We start from the raw sequence: 22,820 nt of genomic DNA, 5'->3' as shown, positions 1-22,820 counted from the left end.
TAAATTTCTGAACTGTGATCTAAAGCAGAACAGAAGAACTGCAGATTATGCATGAACTAGACCCCTGTTCACCACACTGCTACTTGCACCAAGTATTCAAAATTTTGTTTTTCCCACATTTAGCTACAACAAAAAAATAATTTCAATCAATCTTTGATGCTTTACAAAAATTCAGATTCATAAGGTGGAGAGTATTTGTAAAAACAACAGGGGCCAACCATAGAACCTTGTGGGACTCCACTAATTATTCAGTTATAAGGTGTTAGCCAAAGATCGCTACTCCAAAAAAAAATATTTTTACTGACAAAATATTTTATGAAACACAACTTTGTTTAAATAATATTTATTTACAGTTTATCAATAAAAAAGGGCAGAGGTAAATGTTTTCATGACGTCTTGCATTAAGTGGTAATGTGTTAGCATGGCGATGTATACCTGCTGCTTTATATTCCCACCTCATTTTGGATTTTAGGAGGAAATCAGGAATGATTAAATATTGATGGCTCTTTTATGAGATTAGACTACATTAGACTCTCACTTCCAAAACATAGCCTGATTGATGCATTTTGTTAATTGCACGTTCCTTCAGTGTTTATACATTTCCACATTTCCCAAATCTTTTTCCAAACAAAATCTAGATAAGGTTTTCTTACCCAACATGTTGGAGCACGTTTTCACCAATGATAATGATTATATTAATACAAATAATATGTTTTTTTGTAAATATATTGCTGATCTAACAAGATTTGTTTTTTGAGACAGTTTTCTTCTTTGTTTTCTCAACTATTTTTAGGTGCTTGATAAATTACATGTCACCACACCAAAAAAAGACACTTTTTCTTATCTTTTCTTTGATTTGCCTCTAGGAAGTTGTTGTACTACTGCGATTAAAATAAATATTGAGCTTCATTTCTATGGGAATATTAAAATATTTCTAAAACAACTGCATCTGCTTTAAATTTATTACTGTTTTAGCAGCAATGTTAGTATATTTAGTTGTCATGTCAAAGTCAGATTGAAGGCATAATGCTGTCATAGACAAAACTAACTCCTTATCTTGATGTGGAGCTGTTGCATCGCTGGATTCACTATCAGACTAAATATCAAGAAACCCATTTTGTGATTTAGCCGGGCGCTCCTCTAAATGCAGCAAACATGTGCACCTCTCCCCTTGGGCATGAGCACTCAGACTGTTGGGAACTGTTACTGGAGAGCAAGTGTTTCTGTTCAAAGCTGCACGAAGCGTTTCCAGCTCCACTGTCAGAGCAGCTGCATTTGGGACTCCCGTGTTTGTGTGGAGAAAGCCTGCAGCTTCATTTTCCACTCCTAAAAGATTTAAACACACTGAGAACATTTGGATCTTGACTGCTTTAATGAGCAGGGTTTGAACAAATCTCATTATTCAAGGTGAAATAATTACACACTTTTACTGCTGAGTGAAAGCAACATTTAGTAAAACTCCAACATTAATGTCTCCTTTGTCATAAGGTTTGTGGTAGGACCAACGCAAGGGAAGCTGGAGCTAAACTTAGCAGAAGCTTAAATTAAAATATTTTTTTGAAACTAAAAACTGAAAAATGGTTGAACTTAAAGATTTCCAAACGGGAGCAAACAAAGCCTCAGGCATCTGAGCATGAGCAGATAAAATAATGAACTTTAAAACATTGAAGAAGTAATTAACTGAAACACAAATAGCAGTGGCTGAAAAAAATCACTAATTGATCAGAAGGGAAAACAGAATTAAAAGATCCTCACAGAACCTTGAGGGAAAGCTCACAGGTCCAAACTTTGAGCAATTTAGGGTATTTTTTTTTTTTTACTTGTTTTGGTATTTCCTTAAAGCATTCCTGAAACTACAGAAATCTGATTTATTTTAGGTTAAAAAGTTCATTATTTAAAGAATGACACAACTCTACAACAAAAATGTCAAAAAATGTGATTCTCTCATATATATGTGCAAAATAAACCGCATACTCTCAATTTAAAAGGAGTAATGGAGGTCTTAACATGCAAGCTTGATATATCAGTGCTGACTGTTCTTTTTAATTATTATTTATTTATTAAATTTATTGGGGACCACACAATGATAAATGTTAATTTTCCAGATTATTACGTTAATGCTAATTTTGTCCCAAGACAAAAACAAAACTATGATGACATGAAGCTAAACGTGGCATTATTGTGAAAATCTAAAGAAATTATCATTATATTGAAAAAATTCTAAGGATATCATCCACAGGAACATTAACAAAACCCTAAATACATTTAAAAATAATCCTAGTTATGAATTTCTCTGCGGTTTTTAGATTTACTGGAAAAAGTTCCTGCTTTCAAGTGACCCTTAAGAGGCTTTCAGATGTATTGCAAAAGTTAACAAATTATTTAATTTTCACATGAATGAGCAAAACTGAAGACAAATTTGACAGTTGAAAATGGGGTCGATGCAGACCCAGAATTAGAGAGCAGCAGAGGGCCCACGCAGGATGTTGCTAAGGTACAGTTTTAGTTTCACACTTGGCATTTTATTTATTTTTAATTGAGCAATTAGAACATAGCAGAACAATGAATTAGATTACACATGATAAAACATGTCTTGATATTATAAATCAGACAAAGTCTGTGAATGATCACAAACAGAACAGAGGTAGCAAATGCAGAATGAGACAATAAAAACAAAAATAATGAAATAAAGATAAATCTGAGCAAAGTGGGACAAAACAACAAGTTTCTTTACACAACTATATTAACAAAATTTTCCTTAAGAAGCTTTAGGGATGCCAAGTCTTCATATATATTATATTTGTGTATGTTAAATTTAGCAAGGCAAAGAAATATGTTTAAAGAGATTCCTTCTAATTTACTATTTTCTAACATGATGCCAAATATGATGGTGTTTACTGAAAATGATTGCAGTTGTGGTAAAATCATTTTCAGCCAATTATGCAGTTCTTTCCAAAATATTTTTATTTTGGAACAGAAGAAAAATAAATGTTGCCTGGTTTAGCACTTGGTATTCTTAAACCCTAAAATAAAATAAAAATTAAAAAAAAATGTAAACTGAAACTTGTCTGGAAAAAGAGTAAGCACAAACTATCATTCTTTACTCGATGCGGTCATTCCAGGCGTACACTACCCTGGTATCAACAGAAGGTGGAGAGTCCTGCCAAAGCAGACATTAGCATGTAGACTGTCAATGCCAGGAATAGAACCTCCGACTGCCCTGCTGGCTGCTGCGCTTCGGTCGGCCCACATGGCAAACATCTGCACCTCCTTCCCAAAGTCAACACCTGCCACACTGGGAATAGGCCTCAAACAAACTTCTGCTTGGGAGTAAGTCAACATCAGTTTGGCTGCCTGAAGCCTTTAACAACATCTGCTCGATAAATGGATGCAAAACTTTTTCCTCTCTTGACATGCCAAACTGCATCTGGAGCTATAAAAAAAATATATATATATTTTTGCCAGGAATAACACATCCAGCTACATGACCAAATACATACTGATATTCACCTCCAAACTCACTGGAAATTCAAAGTAGACAGAGATGGGATTTAATGCTGCTAAAACTTTGCTTCCTTATTCGCTAATTTCTTAATTATTTCCTAAAGCAAGCAGAATGCAAACACCTAAGAATTCAAAAATATGTCTTTTTCAGTCTAATCCTCCTTTTCTCCTGATTTCAGGAATTCATTTCTCCCTTGTATTGTACATAATTGTGTTTTTTAACTCCCACACTTCCATTCTCTTTTTGATGGATTCCAGGCACTTCTCCACCCATGTGCATCCTTGTCCCATTTTTTCCTCATTTTTTAAGCATCCCACGCCTCTCCTTTGAGCTTGTTTGCTTTCCTCCATTCGTTCAATCAGCTAATCCAGCTACTGTCTGGGAAACGTGAAAACTACAACCAAACAGTGTCAGTTTCTACTGAGTTTGCAGTCTTAAACCACAAAAAGGTAAACATCTGATTTTAGCTTTAAGGTGTTTTTCTTACCAAGCTAGCAACAGCAGATACTAGCTTATATGGGAATGACACTGAAAAATAAACTTTTTTTAGTGGAGCTCAGCTTTTCTACTGAGCAGCAAGAAATTCTTCCAGTCCACTTAAGTCTCATTAAGTTCATGGTTCTGGCTGCTGAATCACAACAATCTTACTGTTTCCTTCTTCTGAGATCAGATAGCTCTTCTTCCCCGGGATTCTGTTGTCATGTTGGGTAGCTGCCAAGTCCTTTCCATCTAGTAATAGTACCCCACCAGCTCTTGGTGTCCAGCTGTGCTTCAGCTTCACTACTACTGCTGCTCTGAAGTTACAACCCATGTTACTTTATTATTTTTTAGGTTTCTGGTTGCACAAACATGAAGTATAGCAAGCTTACGGTGGCCCTGAAGTAATATATGCAAAAACATATTAAAGGTCATAACAACAATTGAAAAATAATGACAAAATAATAAAAAAAACATTACATTTTAAAAATCAAAACAAAATTCTAGAAACAAAAAAGTAAGTTGCAGAAAATTGTGGAATTTTCTGCAACTGAATGTGAGTTTTGAAAAAGAGGGAAAGCAGAAGGATGATTGCCTTGAACTATGGTAAAGAGTCGATTGTGTAATCACTAAACTTTTGCAGAGTCAGTGGTCAGAAGCCAAAAGAAATATTTGCTGTAAGACGATATTGGCACGGCAAAAACTTCTAGTTGAAAAGGTGAGCAAACGTCATCATCATATCAATATTCCACCATATCTACCTTTAATCATTTCTTATTTTGATAACGAGATCATCTCATTATCGCATGAAAACGAAGGGAAAAAAAGTAGGGTGGGCTGTTTTTGACTTCTGTAGCGAAAAACTTTTCCTCTTAACAGCATCTAGACACTTAAGTGCAGATCAGAACATATGCTTTAAGTTGTTTCTAATGATAAACCACTCTAATCATACATTCTACTTTTTTAACATCATTTTGCTCAGTAACATATGAAAAATCTAAACGGAAATGACAAAACTTCATTATTATTACAAAATTAGTCCGGATTTTTTTCTACTACATGTTTTTATTCATCTTTAGGGATATAGGATTATGTTTTTTAGAAAAATATCTTTAAATTTAAAGAGTTTATATTTTTAAATCTATAAAGATATATTTATATGTCCACCAAACATCAATGTTATACGGTAATTTGTAAACTGCAAATAATTTGAAATATCTTTGTCTCCAAATGTTAATTTATCCAAAATATGATCATAATTCTTACCCTACCCATTCGGCTTCTCCCTACTTCTCCAATTTTAGGGGCATTTGTAGGGGTAGGGGTGTCGGAAATAGTTATGTAAAGGATAACACTGTGCATAAATGTAAGATGTAAGTCATGACTTTTTCTTTTAGCATGAAGTTATAAAACTTATGCTGTTGCATGTTAGCAGCTACATGCTAACATAGATGACCGACGACTATTGATGATGTCATCAAGAGGTAGTGTCATCCAAATTTGAAGACACTGGATATGTCAGAATTCTTTCCCTACTCACTATTTAGTCCAAATCTACAATTCCAAAATTGAGTGCACTAGAAATTTTCCAGAAGTCTTTGCGAAAAGCTAGCATGCATTGATGCTCACTACATTAGCAAATATAGACCACAATGCATTGCAATTGTTTTTGTGAAAAATATGTTTAAATGTATTTTTTTTTAATCAACCATCCACGTTTTCATCATCAAAACACTCTGGAGTCACAAATAGACATCGCGAAATGTTTGAATTAATTCGATTTTCACTATCTGAAGTCGATGATGTCACATCCGGCGTTTAGAAGAACAGAAGAAAAGTAGTGAGCGTGGTGTTTGAATTTTGTTTTTAAATCCAGGGCACTGAATAGTTTTTTAGTATTTAGGGATTAGGGTGGGAATTTGGACATAGCCACTGTTATTCCGCAACTCTGCGCTTGGACGGCTAAATGTACTGAGAAGCCGTTGAGGTAAGGGGAGAATTCAGATTTAGCCAGTGTTTCTGAGCACTGAACTCAACATCAGTAATCATATATTTCCATCAAATCTATGAACTTTGATTTCTGAACTCAGCATCTTATCTTATGGTATATATCATATATATGCTATCAAAGATTTCTGTATACTGTAGTGACCTCCATGCATGAAAGAGTTAAATGAAGCAAAAAAAAACCAAAAAAAACTTATTATTCATTTGTTTAGATTCTTAGTTTTGTTCTTTAAACCCAGAGTCACAATAGAGGGATAAAATATATGCAGGCTGCAAACCCCTGCCCTAGAAAATCTAATTCTGACTTTGTATGAAAGAAAAAAAAGTCAATGAACATTTTAGAAAGTGACTGAACTCTTCTTGGCCGCACGGACCTGGAGGCAGGGTTAAAGGTTGAGGTTAGGATCAGGTTAATAGGTGTGACCAAGAACAACATTTAGCCTTGGGCACACTTAAATATGTGCAGGTAATGCAGCAATGTGCATGTTAGCTTTTACTTGTGGCCAACATGAATTTCCATCAGTTTTTGTGCTGGTCGCATGTAAATTCCTACGAATAACATCATCCTTTATGAAAATCTTGAGCTTTCAAAGATGTTTTTACTGTAAAAAACTCTAAAATAAAAACCCTCCAAAGACTTTCTTCCCTTTTATCCTTGGTCCTAATGTAAAATCTGAAAGTTTTCTGTAAATTTGGATTTCAAATATCTCTTTACCTTTATCTCATATATCTTTAGCTTCCTCTTGATAGTGCTGTTTTCTCGCTCGAGGCTGGCCAGCCTTGTTTTGATGTCCTGATAGGCAGTGATGAGGGCAAAGTGCGAGGCTGAGTAGACATCATCCGGAGGCAGAGGCGATGACCTCCACGCCATGCTGCCGCAGCCATCTTCCTTGAGGCCTCCTGCGTCGCCGCCTCCTCCCAGCAGCCCCAGCTCCCCTCCTCCAAACAGAGACTGCATCACTCTGAAACCTCAATCTGAAAGACAGACAGTTGCTTATTAACACTTTTTTTACTCTGTTCAATTCAATGTACTTTCCAAAAATAACTCATTTTTAAAGTGCTAGCAGGATTTTTAACAACAAAGCCATTTTCTACAGAAACAGCCGGACTCCTGGCGCTTAGAGTGTAAAATATTCAAAAGCAAAATGAGCAGAGACACAGAATGCTCTGCAACTGACATTTACTGCAAGCAGGAAACAGCTTGATTTTTAAACCGTGAGTTTTAAAATGTTGGTTTGACTAAATACAAAACATCATGTTAATGTGCAACAAGTCTGTAAAGGATGCTGTATCCTGAAAGCGAAGAAGTTATGCACAAGCTGGATGGAATATACAGACTTTATCATCTTTGAGTATTTTTCACATCCAAAAAAATTAAGAGTTCTTTGCTCAATAAGTTTAAAGTATTAATGACATATTCTAAACATTAAATCACAAGATAAATGGAAATTCCATACAAGATTCCTGCTCTAAATGTATTCAGATTATTTTAATTTTGAAAAAACTAAAAGTTATAGCAATAATAACTTGTTGGAGGATTAGACTTGTTTCCTTTTTATTTATTTTTTTACAACACATCCTTCAGGTTTGTGATGAACCCAGCATCTGGATTGTGTCAACCAGTATTTTAAAATGACGTCTTGTGCTCTCTGAAATACTCTTTCACCATCTGAAATCAATAGCTGTGGTTACAAGTCCAAAATGATCTTGATTGGATCAAACATGTACATGGGCCCTGAAAAGCTTTTTCCAATTGCAACAAACATTTACATACGCCACTCGTTTGATCGGAATAAATCATTTTGAAATGTGCAGAACTCTCTAAAATACCAGAACTGGCCGTAGAAGAAAAAAATCACCAGTTCATTTGTAAATAAACAAAGCTGCAGCTTTAACCGAGAGGATTTTCTGAGCGTGCTTTTATTTAGAATAATATTTTAAAGAGAGTGTTCGCCTATAATTTTCTAAATTCGTGTGATCTTGTTCCTATTCTTGGCAGCACGGGCCCCTAAGGGTTAAAGTTAGCCTAGGATGCATGCGGGCAATGCAGTAATGTGCATCTTGGTTCCAATTAAATATGTGGGAATAACATCAGCCTTTATTTGTCTGGTTGGTAACATGAATTCACATGATTGTTTTGCACAGTTTCAGAAGCTGTCAGGAGCACGGAGCGGCATTTCCACATTCAAAAGCCACCAGCTCATACACCGTCCCGAAGTCGCTCGGAGACACAGTTATCCTGAGTCCAGCAGCTCACTTGCACAGAGCAGCTGGACGGACTGCGGTCCAAAGCGCTCACCGTAACAAAGCATCCTCCCCTTGCAAATAAAGCTATGAGTCCGGCTGCAGCCGATCGGTCCTGTTCGCGCTCCAAGGACTTGTCTGGAGCGCCACACCCTCTATGCATGATGTAAAATGCACCACGATCAGATCAACAATCGGTGTCTGATCATGTTTACATGACACGTTTTTCTTCTGATAATTCGTTTATTCTGATACTTGTGTTCATGTAAATGCAGCTAATGATCTGCTTGTTTTTGGAATTTCTGTTTAAATGAAAACTATTTCAGATGGAAGAATCATTTCTGACTTTTCATTGTCTTCTTGTAGCCATCTGAGTTTAGTTATAGTTTGTTATAAACGCTATTATCTTTTGGCATATCCCCTATCAGTTTTCACTGATCCGCAAAGGTAATTTGGCAGAGAGTTGCCCGTCCTAACACACTCCTGTATTTTATCCTGGATGAGGACTGGCACAGGGAGACTTGAGCCCCCTTGTGGTTGCATAAATCAGGTCGATTTGTTTCCTTTTGCCACAACTTTCTAATTCAAACCAATAAAGGAAGGTAAAAGAAGAGGAGAGAAAAAGGGAAGAAGTTTTTGCACTTGGAGTAGAAACTTTGAATGGAGGTGTCAGGATTCTGCCCTTCCCCTGCAGTCACCTTCATCACCTGCACCTGTCCACCTGCCCAGTCATTGCTCTGCTCACCACCAGGAAGCTGTCAGCTCTTCAGCCTGATATTCAAATCCTGCTCTGCTTGCCTGATCCTGTTTTAACCCCAATCTGCCCTGGAGATGTCTCTGCCCGCCCCCTGTCTGAACGTCTGCCACTCTAGTGAGGAAACTGATTCTGAATTAAACCTGTGAACTGTATCTAAGCCTGTGAACTGTCGGAGAAGGAGGTCCTCCTCGGCCCATATTGGAACTAAACACCCCTGAAAGACGTTGTTGCCTCAGTCTGTGTCCTGTCTGTTCAGAGTTGCTGGGACTCTACCCAGTGCCGACCCTCTTCTATGTGGAGGACCCAGTCCTATCCCTGTCAGCCTATCCGGGGAGATCTTGTGTACACAGAAAAATAGTTCTGGTGCCCATTTTTAAGAAGGGAAACATGTTGTAAAAACTACAGGGGAATAAAGCTGACGAGTCACAGAAATTAAGTTATGGGAAAGAGCAGAGGAAGCTTGGCTGAGATCAGAAGTGAACAGTTGTGAGCAACAGTTTGGTTCAATGCCAATGAAGAATACCGTAGATGAAATATTTGTTTTGTGGAAGCTTCTCGAGAAGGTCAGATGGAGCTGGTCTTTGTAGATCTAGAGAAAGTCTATGACAGGATACATGTAGAGGAGCTGTGGTTTGATAAGGAAGTCCGGAGAGGCACAGAAGTTTGTTGGAGGACGTGTTTGAGATCTGTAAGACAGTAGTGAGATGTGCTTTGGTGGTGTACAGACTGTCAGATGAGGTTAAACAGGAATCTCTGTGAATCATCATGTTTGCAGATGACATTATGATCTGTAGTGAGAGGTGGAGGGACATCTAGAAAATATAGGAATGAAGGTCAGCTGCAGAAAGGATTGGAACAGGTGGAGGAATGTCTCAGCTAAATCATTTAAGACCCACTCTGATTAAAATTGTGTTTTTAGTGTTTTTGACATGTTCTTGTGGCATTTTTCTCACGATGAAAGACAAATATAATGTAAATTAAGCTCAGAACTGCATTTCAGAGTATTTTTTATTGTTTGAGAATTAGGAGCGAATGAAAAAAATCCCTTTGAAAGAGAGATTATTTGTGAGGTTGAAAATCCACTCGGTGGGCTACAAACGACAAGCAACACCACAGATCCCGCCTACAACTCAGAGGTGAATTTCTAACAAACTCCTGCAGAAACTAGAAAACAACAAGTTTCTTTGATTTTGCCTAAAACAACATGATTGTAACTAAGGACTACTGGGGACACTTTTACAATAGATGAAAAGATGATCGGAGTTAGATTTTAATAAAATTTGGGTTTATACTCCTGCTTTTTTCCCTTTGACAGCCCACCAAGTTAACAACCCAGGGTTAGTCCAAAATACTCCATAAGAGATAAAATGATCCCCCCTCCACCACCACACACACACAAAGGACCCAAAAGTCATACTTTGTCGATACAAGCTGATAGCTGGGTGATGATAAGAGAGAGCAGAGTTACACAACTGCGAACGTATCTGATGCACACTGGAAAGGATGCTGTCCTGAATCCCAGCGTTGCCTTGTGAGTCAGCGATTGCCTACTGAGCTATTTTCATCTGCTATCTTCCTCCACCGCGCTATTTTCCTCGCATTTGAAGAGTAAGGGGAATAAAGCCTCAGCCCATCCACAGCTCTACTCTGTGCTGGTCCAAGAGGATGATCCAACAACACTCCCACACGCACAGGGACTCACAAAAACACACGTCTGTGCACACAAGGCCAACAATCCAGCAGCAAAACATGCGTGGACGACAAAAAGCCAAAGGACGGGACAAACATTTTCCAGGCAAATTACAGTCATTGGCTGTCAGCAGCCTGAAGAGCCGCGTTAACACTGGGAAGATATTAAGTGTCTAGTGTTGATATGACGCTGTCAAGGCTGGCACAATTTCCCCTGGTAAACACTTATATCTGTTCACAGCGTATTGCACAGCAGCGACAGAGATGCTAAGAGTTTAAAAGCTGAGAGGGATCTGAATAAGTAATCAATACAGGGAGGATGTTTTGCCAAAAGCAAATGGCATTGACTGTATTTTTCCAGATTTTCATATTTTTTAATATTAACAGGTAAACAATTTTAGTAAAAGCTGAAAGTAACAAAATGTCTTTATAGTTATTATTTATGTACATCCTTGCTTGCATGCCTTCATATAGGTCAATTTATTTTTTTAGAATTACAATAACTTACAGAAATCATATAGTTTTTTTCTTAAAGAAAAAAAATGACTTTTTTTTTTTTGCAGAAAATAATATTATTTTCGTTGGTTTTGCCCTTACAATAACAGCCATTTTTTATACAAAAGGGTTAAAAATTTGCATGAAACAAAAAACAAAATGTTAAAAATTAAAAGAAATTCTTTACATTCGAATTACAAAGAGTATACAAATGTTTTGCCCCTTAAAAAATACAACTTATTACGGTGTGAGTGAATAAGAGTAAATAATTTTATTGTATTTTTTTCACAACATAATTTTATTTGTTTTTGTATATAAATAAAAAAACAGGAATTGTAGTTCATTTCTTTATTTTAGAATACAAGAAAAAAACATATTTTTTTAGTTTTATCCTTAAAATACCCTCTTAACTTTTATTTGAATTATTTCGTTAAACATTTTTTTATATACTTTGTTGCAACATTGAAAAAAGACAAAGATTTAGAACTGTCCTTTAAAAAAAGATTCTGATTTTCCTATTGTATGTTGCCATGGTGTATTGGTTTTCACACAAAAAGAGAACTGTATATCTAAATCTAAATTATAATTTTGCATAATGAAATAATTTGTAGCCTCTAATGCTCTTGTCGTTGTCCTCATCTTGGGCTAAGAACTGGGACTTCACTTAATTAACAAAGGACAGGAACCCAGGAATATTCATGGTTTTGTGCTTCACTAATTGGCTGCTCAGAAAGTAATTTATCACACACAGCGCTACACACACATCCACAAAGCTTCCCTCGACCAAAAATATCCTTCATCCAGCTTAATCCAGTCTCCCTTCCTCTCCTGTCTCACATTAACTCCTCCATCTCCTGAAGCTTTCAACCGATTTCCTGAACCTGTCAGGGGCGTCGTGTCCCTCTTTAGCTTCACACCAAAAAAAAAAAAGAAGATTGTCTGAAATCTCTGTTTTCTGGAGAGTCTTACACATTGTTTACATTTATACTTGTGTAGTGTGTTTTATTTACATTAAACTGTCAAATGAATAAACTTTAAAATTCTAACTTACCTTTTTTGTTGTAGCTGGAGCTATAGATGTAGATAATTCTAACTCAAATGTAGTGAGGTTGCTTAACATTTTTTCTGAACCCACTAACTTACAGGAACAAGTCATCGTCTGCTCTTTTTTGATGTCGTCTTCTATTTTTATAAATTCAAAATGAATGATGGATACCACGTGTCATGTTGGATGTGTGGCATGCTGTCCCAGAATCCACCACTTTGGGCAGTATGAAATAAATATCATAGCCTTCGTGCGTGAATGGACAATCCGAAAACAGCAGGAGGAAGCCTAACAAGATCACCACTATCAATAAACCATGAACGTAGAGTCCGTTATGTCTCGTAATGAATTCTCGTGCCGCCTTCATCACTCGAGCTATACTGTGTAACATGCAGACACTGAGGCCATCTGTTCAATAAGATATTTATGTCTCCACATATTATGACCACATAGATATTAAACATATAGCTGTTGGCAAAGTATCAAAGGGAAGTATTGAAATTCATCTCCTTAACCAGATCTAAATACTACAAATAAACATTGTTTTTGCTGTTATAAACTGTTTCCAATTAACATTCAATGTAAATGCCTGTAAATGAGACAACATGATGCTCTTCTCTGTCATACATGCTCATACATGAGGGCCTGCAGACAAAAGTATGTCTTTTTATAGCTCGCACAAAACCTCTGCAGCTCCATTTCTGCGGAAATCTCCCGTTGCTCCACCAGATCCACTCTCCCCTGCAGATGCATGAAGGAGGAGGTTGGGAAATGTCAGTAAATGTGGAGTGAGGACTTGCAGGCATTTCTAAAGTATGGTCATCAAGGAAATAAACAAATATGTTTTGTTTTCCAAGCTCGAAGAAGCAAGCTGTTTTATTCATTTGAAATCTAATCAGTTTGGGACATTTTTCTGGATTTCGGTCATTTCAAATCAAGTTAAAAGAACTTTCGGAGTGTGGAAGCACTCACTGAAATCCAATGTGTTTGCCTAAACTGTTTTGTTGTGGTGATCTCACTTCACATTTATTCAGACTGCAATCTTACTGACAATTTAATGATTAAAATTCTCAATTTTTAATATATACAAAGAAAAATTACAGTAATAATAAGGATTATTCAAAGCAAAATCCAGATAAATTTGTAAATGACTTAAATTTTTCCTTCTCCCCTCATGTGGTAATAATATTTACTGATCTTAGTTGGAAAATAAAATAAATGCTGAACAGTTCAGAAAATACATGACTGGTAAAAGTAATTTTTTTGTGATTCATTACTGGCTTTAACTTATTAAACAACCAAACAAACCAATACTGTTATAGAAATATTATATTTTTCTGTTTCAATAATTATAGGCTATGTATTTAACTCATTGTTTTAAATGTAATAAAGCTTGTCCTCTAAATCAATAAAATAAGCAGAGAAGAAAAGAACTAACTAAATAATGAGTAGGTTTGTGCAATTTTTTATTAGATAAAAGTAAAAATGATTCATTAGAAAGGTTATTTTTAGAGGTAATTTATTACCAGGAACTCATGTGATATCTCTATTCTCTGGAGAATGAAGCCCCCCTCCCTCTGTGTGAACTGCTGTTTGGGTCACAGGCTGCTTTGTGCTTAGTGGACCACATGGATCTGCAGAGGCGTTGAGAGTCTGGGCTCCTGGTGGTCACTTTTCGGTTACAACACTCAATAAACGCTGCTTTGTTGTCTTTCAGACTGAAGTCTGAATCCAAGTCACACACAGACTGACATAACCGGAAGTTTCTTTTGTATTTATCCACTTTCAAAGCATCATAAAGCCACAGAACACTTCTCTGTACTGGGCGAGCTCATCTTTCAGCAGACATGAACATGGGAAACCACAGATACCACTTGGTTATTTTTGTGTGCCATTTTTGGCACAGATCTAAATTGGTTTTAATTCAGATTCCTTTTCAGAGTAAGTCATTTTTTGTTGCATTTTTGCCTATGTGATTAAAAAAAAATCACAACAACTACTACTAAAGAGAAATGTAGGTGTGTGTATCAGTATTTGCTTCCGACAGTAACGCAGAAGAAGAGCCGCTCAGTCTTAAATCTAACTGTTCTAAAAGATGAAGATGAAGAATTCAAAAGATTTAAAGTTGTCTAAAGAGTTGAGTGGACTTATTAGCATGTTCTCTATGGTTTGGTTATCTATATAAGCAACAGTGTGTTACAGTAGTAATTCGTCCTCACTATATGCTCAGTCTATTATTGTTATCTATTCCATGGATTTGCCTTTAAGGTGAAATGTTTGTTTTTGGTCCTAAATTTGGTTTATATAAATTTTTCCCAGAAGTTCAACTTAGAAAATATTTTTTTCTACTTTTTGCTGCTGCTACTTATACTTATACTCCACAGCGGCTTGTAGTACGAAAAAATACAATGTTTGAGTGAACTTTAAATCATCCTTGACAGATCAGGAATCTAGCTATCACTACCTATTATCACTGGTGTTCCACAGGTTTCTGTCCTGGGACCCCTTTTTATCTCTACCAATTTCTCTCTTCTGATTCTTATCATTCATCCTTTTTTATTAACCATTTTAGTCGTTATGCTACAAAGTTCTTTCTGTCTTTTACTGGACAATATGACAGTTTTGTCACAAATATCTGTTTCAGACACATTTCTGCTTGAAAAAAACAACTCTTCAACCTAATCTATGAGAGAGAAGTCTTGAAGACCAAATTGGGATCCTCAGTGATTGTTGTCACAAAATCTACAAAATCAGTACTAATCAGTTTAACTTCCCAGGGAGGTACAATCAACACCAAGAAGACCAGAACCTATGTTTCAATCGCGCTATCACAATTAGTCGACTATTAAAATCTTCAACGACGAATTTAATCGTCGACGTACAGTTTTTCTTTTTTTTTCTTCCTGATTTCATCTCAAATTACGGTGTGCACTTTCTAATGCCGCTATAGTTTTCATTATATCCAAGAAGTTGACACATATTTTCAAATCATTAAAGCCTTAAAGAGACTGTGTTAATTTAACATGTTCTTAAAAACTTCTTGCCAAACAAAACTTTACGTAAAAGTTTGAAAAGGAGGCCTTCCTTCAGCTCATCCACCTTCTTTGTCATCATATTGTTTGGATTCCTGCAACAGGCTGAACTGAAAATAAAGAGCAGTGTAATCAGCAGAAGCTCCATGCTTGTCATCAGCGTGCTTGTGCTGCAATTATGAGAATATTAGGCTGATGACAGTATTTAGTGTAACCTCGCAGAGAAGCTCTAATGGCTGCGCTCTCGTGAACTCATTAACAAACCTCTCACCTTGTATGAAACAGGTGGCAGTCATCTATCTCCTGCATTAGAAATGATCGCATTAATGACAAAATGTATTAAGAAAATGGGAGCAAAGTGAGGAACTCTATACTTCACGCTCAGGAGGTATTAATGTCCCACTCTGAATATATTTTGATCTATTTTTAAAGTGTTCCAGGTGGTCTTTTAATTATGATTATGTCAGTTTTACCCAATTTTTTTTAAAGTGTTGTTTTCTAGGACGAAGTTTCTGCAGAGCAGCAGTAGTTCATTATATATTTGCCTCTAAGTTGTGGGTGGGATTGTTGGTTCAGAGCAACCCCGCCCCCCTCCCCATTGCTGAGAGCTCTCTGTTTACACCCAACCGCTAGCTTACAGACGATCACACCCCCAGCCCAACATTAGCAGTGAGACACATGCCAGCTCCAATGAGGAAACAAAAAGACATACATGGACCTATTAGTCTATGAGCAGATGGGGCGGAGCCTGGAGCTTGTGCCCCGCCCAGCATGTTTACTATGTCACTAATATAATCTCACAACAATCTGAATAAAGACATACACAGAAATACAATTTTGACCTTAACTAAAAACAAAAAACACAATTTTAATTGGTTCTTTAATCAGTTAAGAAGTGGAGGTAAACAACTATAAATCTTTGACTTTGAAATAAATATCTGGTCTAAGAAAATTAACCAATTTCTATCTTTGCTTAGTTCTTGTTATGCTGTTTTGTTGTGCAAAAATGTAATACATTAGTAATTAAACGTTTATAGAATTGTTTTTGTGTTCAAACCCTGACTATAGGTGTACAGTTTAAGTTCTTCTTTGATGAATAGTTCTCTTTCTTTTGGAAGATAAATGTCTCTTTTCAATATGCAAGTTTCTGGTAGAGCTTTGCATTTTAGTACGGCATATATTGCTTCAAAGCAGAAATTGTACTGTTGCCATGCTTGATGTATCCTCTGCTTAATATGCTGTACTACAACTTGATGAGTGCAAAGCCTCAGCAGGGAATCCTGCGCTAAGTTATAAACACTCGCGCCCCAATCATGAGAAGGGCTCGATCTCGCTGTGAAATAAATCATGAAAAATAGTGTTTTTTGGGGCTTAAGATGATTGATTTAGCTGCTGCTTTCGATCCAGGAGGCATTTTTGAAGACTGCAGGGAGATGAAGGGGAGAATCTCTACTATGGATTCAAGTTATAAAGATGTTTCTAGTACAGATTAGTGGATTAGACTTTCCAACCCAATCAACCTAAAACAAAAAAAAATTAAAATGTATGCTTTAAAAGTCAAATTAGATGTATAAAAATGGAAATCATTCAAAAGAAGAGACAAATTAATTTTATTTTTGCAGTTTTCGCCCATCTAAGATATTCATTTGAGGCCTATTGTGTAGTTTGGACAGAGATAAAATCGGAAATCCGAATTGTTCTCCTTAAAGCCTCAGAGAGAATATAAACAGTGTTCTGTCTGTGATTCGGGGCCTCTGTTCTATCCGAGGGCATAAACACATGAGAACAGCAGAAATCATGCCAGCTCGGTCAAGCCAGGGTTTGGGGGCGATAACAGTGGCAGCATCAAAGAGGAAGCAGCCATGTGATTCCCTACAGAGTGCAATCTGAATGCTGCTGCTTCTATGAGAGGAAATACAACCTCTAGGTTTCACTTTCTTTTCGATCAAATACTTTTTCTTTCCTGGAGCTAAAAGCAAATTTTACTTACTCTGTATCTCTGCTTCACCAAACCTCTCTGAACTACATTTACAGCCCAGTCCTTCTCTCCGGCTCCTTTCTATTCCCCCATGTCATCTGCATAAGGTGGATGATGAGCACTTTTTAATAGACACCTTCATGTCTGCTGGGGATGAGTTCTGAACAAAACTTTTGCCATTTTTCCAAAGTACCTGTTAATAATGCTTCTTACACCAACCAAACCTAAAGGTAGCTGGACCTGATTCCTTTAAAGCTGATCATCTATCACAACTTTGGTTCATGATTTTGTTCAAGTCCAGACAATCTCAACCGTAAGTTTGACCCCAACATCTGGTTTGTAAGCTTCCAGATCAATCAACAATTCAATCAACAATTCAATCAATCAATCAATCAATCAATCAATCAATCAATCAATCAATCAATCAATCAATCAACCAATCAATCAACCACAGTATTTGTATAGCACCTTTCATCATACATATGTAGAGCACAAGGTGCTTTAACATAAAAAGAATAAGATATGTAAAAAAATGGTTAAAGCAGTGAGAAGTTGCAGAGCTAATCCGCCCACAACACACAACTAAACACAATTATGATAAAAAAAAAAAAAGTAATCTCGCACAAAAAATAACAGGCACATTGTGAAAAACAGCTCATCTGAGAGGTATTGGTTAAAAATAAGAACATATTAACCCATACTTACATGTTTACACACATCTATAACATACGAAAAGCCCTGAAACAAAAAATAATTACAGAAATTATGTAAAAGCTAAGTAAAAAAATTTAATTTCCATTTAAAAATATCCAATGATGCAAAAACTCTCAGATCTTCAGGTGAGTTATTCCAGAGGTAAAATGACAAGGCATTGCTTTAAACAACTTGGCATAAGAGCACAATGGAAGGACTGGCTCGTGGGAAACCAGGGTTAGTTTCCCAGGTGGCGCAATGAGCTGAATCCAGGTGTGGGTCCTTAGGCAAAACCCTTCACAGTAGTGCCTATGTAGCCACAGAGGTCCAAATCTGGGTGTCCCTGTGACTGTCCCCAGTCCGGATAAAATACATTCTTGTGTCAGGAGGGACATCCACCGTAAAACTCTCTACCAAATCAGTGAAAGCTGATGAGTGGATATGCCAAAAGGCGAACAACAAAAGTGTAAGAGAACAATACTAACTTATGTCTTAGACACAACTGCCCTTACAGATGGATATATACCATGAAATTGAAAATCTTAGACCACTCAAAGCAAAAATGTTCAAGCAATTTTTTTCTATGGGCATGCTGCGGGCAACTGCTCATAGTACACAGTTATACAGCATGTCAGGGTAAGTGAGAGTGAAGTAAGTGAGATGCAGGCACAATATATGGATTTTAAAAATGTCCAACCCCCCTAAACCTTGTGCACTCAGCAAATAGCCACGCTAGTGATGTACAAGTGATAAGTGTGCGCTCTTTGGGCACAGCCTGACTGTAAGAAGTTAGGAAATAGACAGACTGTAGTTTGTGTAGGCATCCTGCAGACACTTATGTATCACCTGCACACTTCACCAACCTCACCAATGATGAGAGTGTGGTGTAAGAGCATCACACGACAGCATCACCCGTATGTCATAAGTGCGTGTAACTTCATTATCTTTACAAATACTTCACGATACACTTACCACATAGACCACAATGTTCTATTTCCAACACGTCCCTTGAGGTGTCCACAACAGCCTCAAGGGAACTGAAAGACACACCTGTGCTCCTTTAAGATGCAGCCTCTCTTGTCTACAATCCTCCACAGACCCAGTCAACACAAAAATCCACAACATCATATGGATCAACCTCCCTAATGGGGGGCAGAGTGGCAGGAGTTCATTAGAAATTCTTGATGTTTTTAAAGACCCACTCCAATAAAAAATGTGTGTGGGGTGTTTTTAACTTGTTCTTGTTAAGATTAAAATTGCATTGGATGATGGGAAGCGTTGGTAGGAACAACGAACTACTGCCAGTCTGCAGAAACTATGTCCAAGAAAACAACACGTTATTAGAATTTGACTAACAACAACATAATCATAATAAAACAACTACTGGGAATGCTTTTAGAATAGATCAAATTGTGATTGGACTGGGACTTTAGTATTCTTTTTAGGTCCAAGTTCCCCTTCCTGCTTCCCACCTGGTTGTAGTCTGAAATCACCCCAGCTGCTCTCCATTTGTGGGTTGTCCCTTAGTAAATTTAGGCCATTGATTTTCATTTAGTCGATTTGGGTCAGGAATCCTGTGAAACTGTCCTTCCTTCATGCCTGCCTGTACCTCCAGAAGACCTTCAGCCCCCATTTGTGCAGCTGAGGTTTAACTGTTTGCCTTAAGGCACAAACCTATAAATAATTATTTGAATTGAAAAACCACAGCAGTCAATCCCTAAGATATTAGTGGTTTGTTGTAACAACTTGTAATTTTCACACACTATAAAAACAAACGTTCTGTAACAGCAATAACTAAAATAAACACCTCTAACTTATGGCTAAAATGGCAGATTGGGATATTTCACAAGTTTAAAATGTTAACAGGAAAGGTATAAATTTGTCAAGTCGCTCTCAGCATGAACGCCTGAAAAGAAACTCAACAGGAATTCTTTGTGACAGATGGTGTAAAATTCAAGTTTAAGGCTTCAGGCTGACCAGGAGCCATCACCGCTTGTTAGAGCAGAAATCAAGAATATCTGACTCTGAGCTATAGGTAAGACTGTGTGAACAGTCTAAAAATGCAACCCAATGTCAAAAGGAAAACTGTATGCTAACAGCAAAGTTCCTAAGGCTTTCTGCAGGGATAGGATAAAATTAAAGAACTTTAAATTTTACTTTACCAGCAAACATTATATTTCTTTAGAAAAGAAGATCCCAAAAATAGTTTTGGCATTATATTTTTAAAAAAATGACCGACTTAGAAATCAATTCATGGGTAAAAATTTGTTTTTCACTGTTGATTTGCAGTTTTGCATTGAATCATTAATCACCACTGTCATGCTCATCATCATTATTCTATGGGTTTAACACTGATCCAAACAGCTGTGACTGGTGTTTTTAATAGCTGTTGGGAGTTTTTTTCCATCCGTGTTTCATTTTAGATTTATTCAGTCCTTTTCTGGCAAACAGAAATGTACTTCACAGCTGGAATGTCATTGGTTTTTAGCTGACACACAATAAGAAACATGAAAAATGCATCATGCCAAATTAACGCGTTTTGTAACGCAACAAATCTGACATCCCTAATATATATATATGCTGAAAAAGTATAGGCACTCCTGCCATACAGCATATTTATATATACATTTCAATGCAACAATCAAGAATCTAACCAGACTGTTGTCCATGCAGATGAGAAAAAACTGTCTGTTGATGACACTGTTGTTGCTGTACTTCAACACACATCTTCATGACTTTGTGTTCACCTAAAGCACATCTGTAATGTCATCAGCACACACACATATAGACTACTCCGCCTACATCCCTACTGTCCACATGAACAATGCACACACACGAACATACACATGACACACCAAGCTTATACAGCCTGTCAGCAGGAGAGAAGCAGCATCTCTAACAAACGCCGTGCTGTGCCATGCCATGCTGCTCCATGATTCATCACCAGAGAATCGGCTGTGCGCACAAAAGGCAAGCAGGGAGTTGGGTGCGTGCACGTGAGTTAGGCAGCTGCCATTTGGGAGATTAATGGCAACGGCAAGATGAAGACAATTTGCTGTCCGCTCCATTTCTCTTCCTTCGCACTCCTCTTATCCTTCTTCTCACCAAATTGGAACTAAATTGACAATTTATTCATTGTCTCCCTAACATTACACGTCAAACCTTCTCAGCTCTGCCTCCCACATCCATCCATCTTAATATTCAGAGATCATCACTGACCCTTGAACTAGGAAATAAAACTCTTTCCAGACTGGACAAGAACGTCCTCACCCAGGGCAAAAGCCTCCTCATTATTGCTTCAACCAATTCAGTGCTGGAAAAAGAAATTCAATGTGCTACTTAACGGCAGCCCTAGAAGGAAAAGACAGAATGTAACAGATATAACCATGTTTGGTTTTTTTTACCCAGAAAAGTACAGTCCAACAACCAGCTTCAGTCAGCCTCCTTAATTAGCCATGACCACCCACAGTCACGAACACATGTGGCCCATTTTCAGCACCCTCGTACTTGCTGACAGGGTGAGTGAGTTGGGTGACTCATGAACACTTGTGTGTTTCCCGCAGAAACAAAGCCTGCAATTTGGTCTCAGCTGGTAAAAAGAGCATTAAGGAAGAGAGGGCGATGCTTTCTCTTGGTGCACAGTTGGCACGCCAGCAGGCTGGAGTGAAACATGGCTGCCGTGAATGGACAGGATCCACAATATGATGAAGAGAAAATGTGACAGGGCAGAAGAGGCAGTCAGCCCTGAAGCCATCCATCCATCTATGTAGATTCTTAAACTGCCCTAATAGAAGATTTGATTATATAACAGATAAGCCAAATGATTAAGGGAGAATTCACACGGTAATGACACCACAGAGGAATTTTTAAACTCTTTAAAACTCAACTTTACTGATGTATTTTACTTCTCACTTCCAGCTGGCAAAAGCATCAAACAGGAGACAGCAAGTGAAAACCCTGTTGTGTCCCATTCATTATTTAAAGAATGTTGTCTTCTTCTTTGACCATGACAGGAATAAAAATATGTGGCAGGTTACATTTTTCAGATGCTCTCAAAGGAACAATGCTGCATGAACTCTGTCAGCGCAAGCAAAAGGTCACCACCTGGACTGAAAACCATGGATAATTTATGGAGGGGTTGATGTGCAGGAATGAGCCCAGAAGCTGTGCTGATGGGAGCATCTGTCATCTCCGGATGCAAACTGGTCAAAGCAAGGACTTACTGACTAACGTCACTGTTGCCCGTCCTAGAACCAGAAAGACTCTTCCATGAGTGTTTGGTGGCCGGACCTATTCCTGTATGGTCCAGAATGAGGAATTAATCTTATCTATGGGGGAAGATATCCCAACTGTTGGTGAATTAGGATGCCACACAAACATCAAATCCAAGATTTTTTATAATCCAGGTCATCCCAATCAGATTCTAACTGTCCTAATTTATGATGGTCCTTATAGTAGAAGAGTAGTTTAAGTTAATGTTTTTTTTTTTTGTTGTTGTTGTAATCCCTGTGCTAACAACCAACCACACCCTCCTCATGATGGAGTTCTCATACTGGACGAAGCTTCCAAAGGACTAAATTGATTTTGGAATTTTGGAAGGCGCTGACTCCTGACAGAGGGCCACAAAGGGCTCTAAAATTTGACAAAAGGCTGGGCCACAAGTAGATAATTGAAGTGTTTTTGCAATCCATCCTTAAGATAAAGAAACAAAATGGAATCTTAATGAAAACCCAGCTTTAATTTAATTGAAAATTACTTTAAAACAGAATATTTTTGAGTTTATATTTCAAAATTTGTGGCTTTTGCTTTCATTTTAGCGACAATTGCACTGATGGGTTGATGTCCCTCAGAGAAAAACCCAAACTTATAGAAATGCCGTGTTCATGCGGTGTTTGAAT

At 37.3% G+C, this 22,820-nt stretch overlaps 1 protein-coding gene across 1 annotated transcript in view; it reads right to left on the bottom strand.

Annotated features, from left to right (window-relative positions):
- tbkbp1 (TBK1 binding protein 1) overlaps window positions 1-22,820 on the bottom strand; it is a 74,998-nt gene that overhangs the window by 23,171 nt on the left and 29,007 nt on the right. Inside the window, exon 2 of the mRNA XM_024285160.2 lies at window positions 6,705-6,964. Coding sequence (XP_024140928.1) covers window positions 6,705-6,947 — 243 coding nt within the window. The 5' untranslated portion in view covers window positions 6,948-6,964. The remainder of the gene's footprint in view (window positions 1-6,704; window positions 6,965-22,820) is intronic.

The sequence above is a fragment of the Oryzias melastigma genome, linkage group LG19 (assembly GCF_002922805.2).
Source record: "Oryzias melastigma strain HK-1 linkage group LG19, ASM292280v2, whole genome shotgun sequence".
In the NCBI taxonomy this organism is placed as follows: domain Eukaryota; kingdom Metazoa; phylum Chordata; class Actinopteri; order Beloniformes; family Adrianichthyidae; genus Oryzias; species Oryzias melastigma.
The sequence above is the reverse complement of the archived record's forward strand: the minus strand, read 5'-3'. Positions and strand labels throughout refer to the sequence as shown.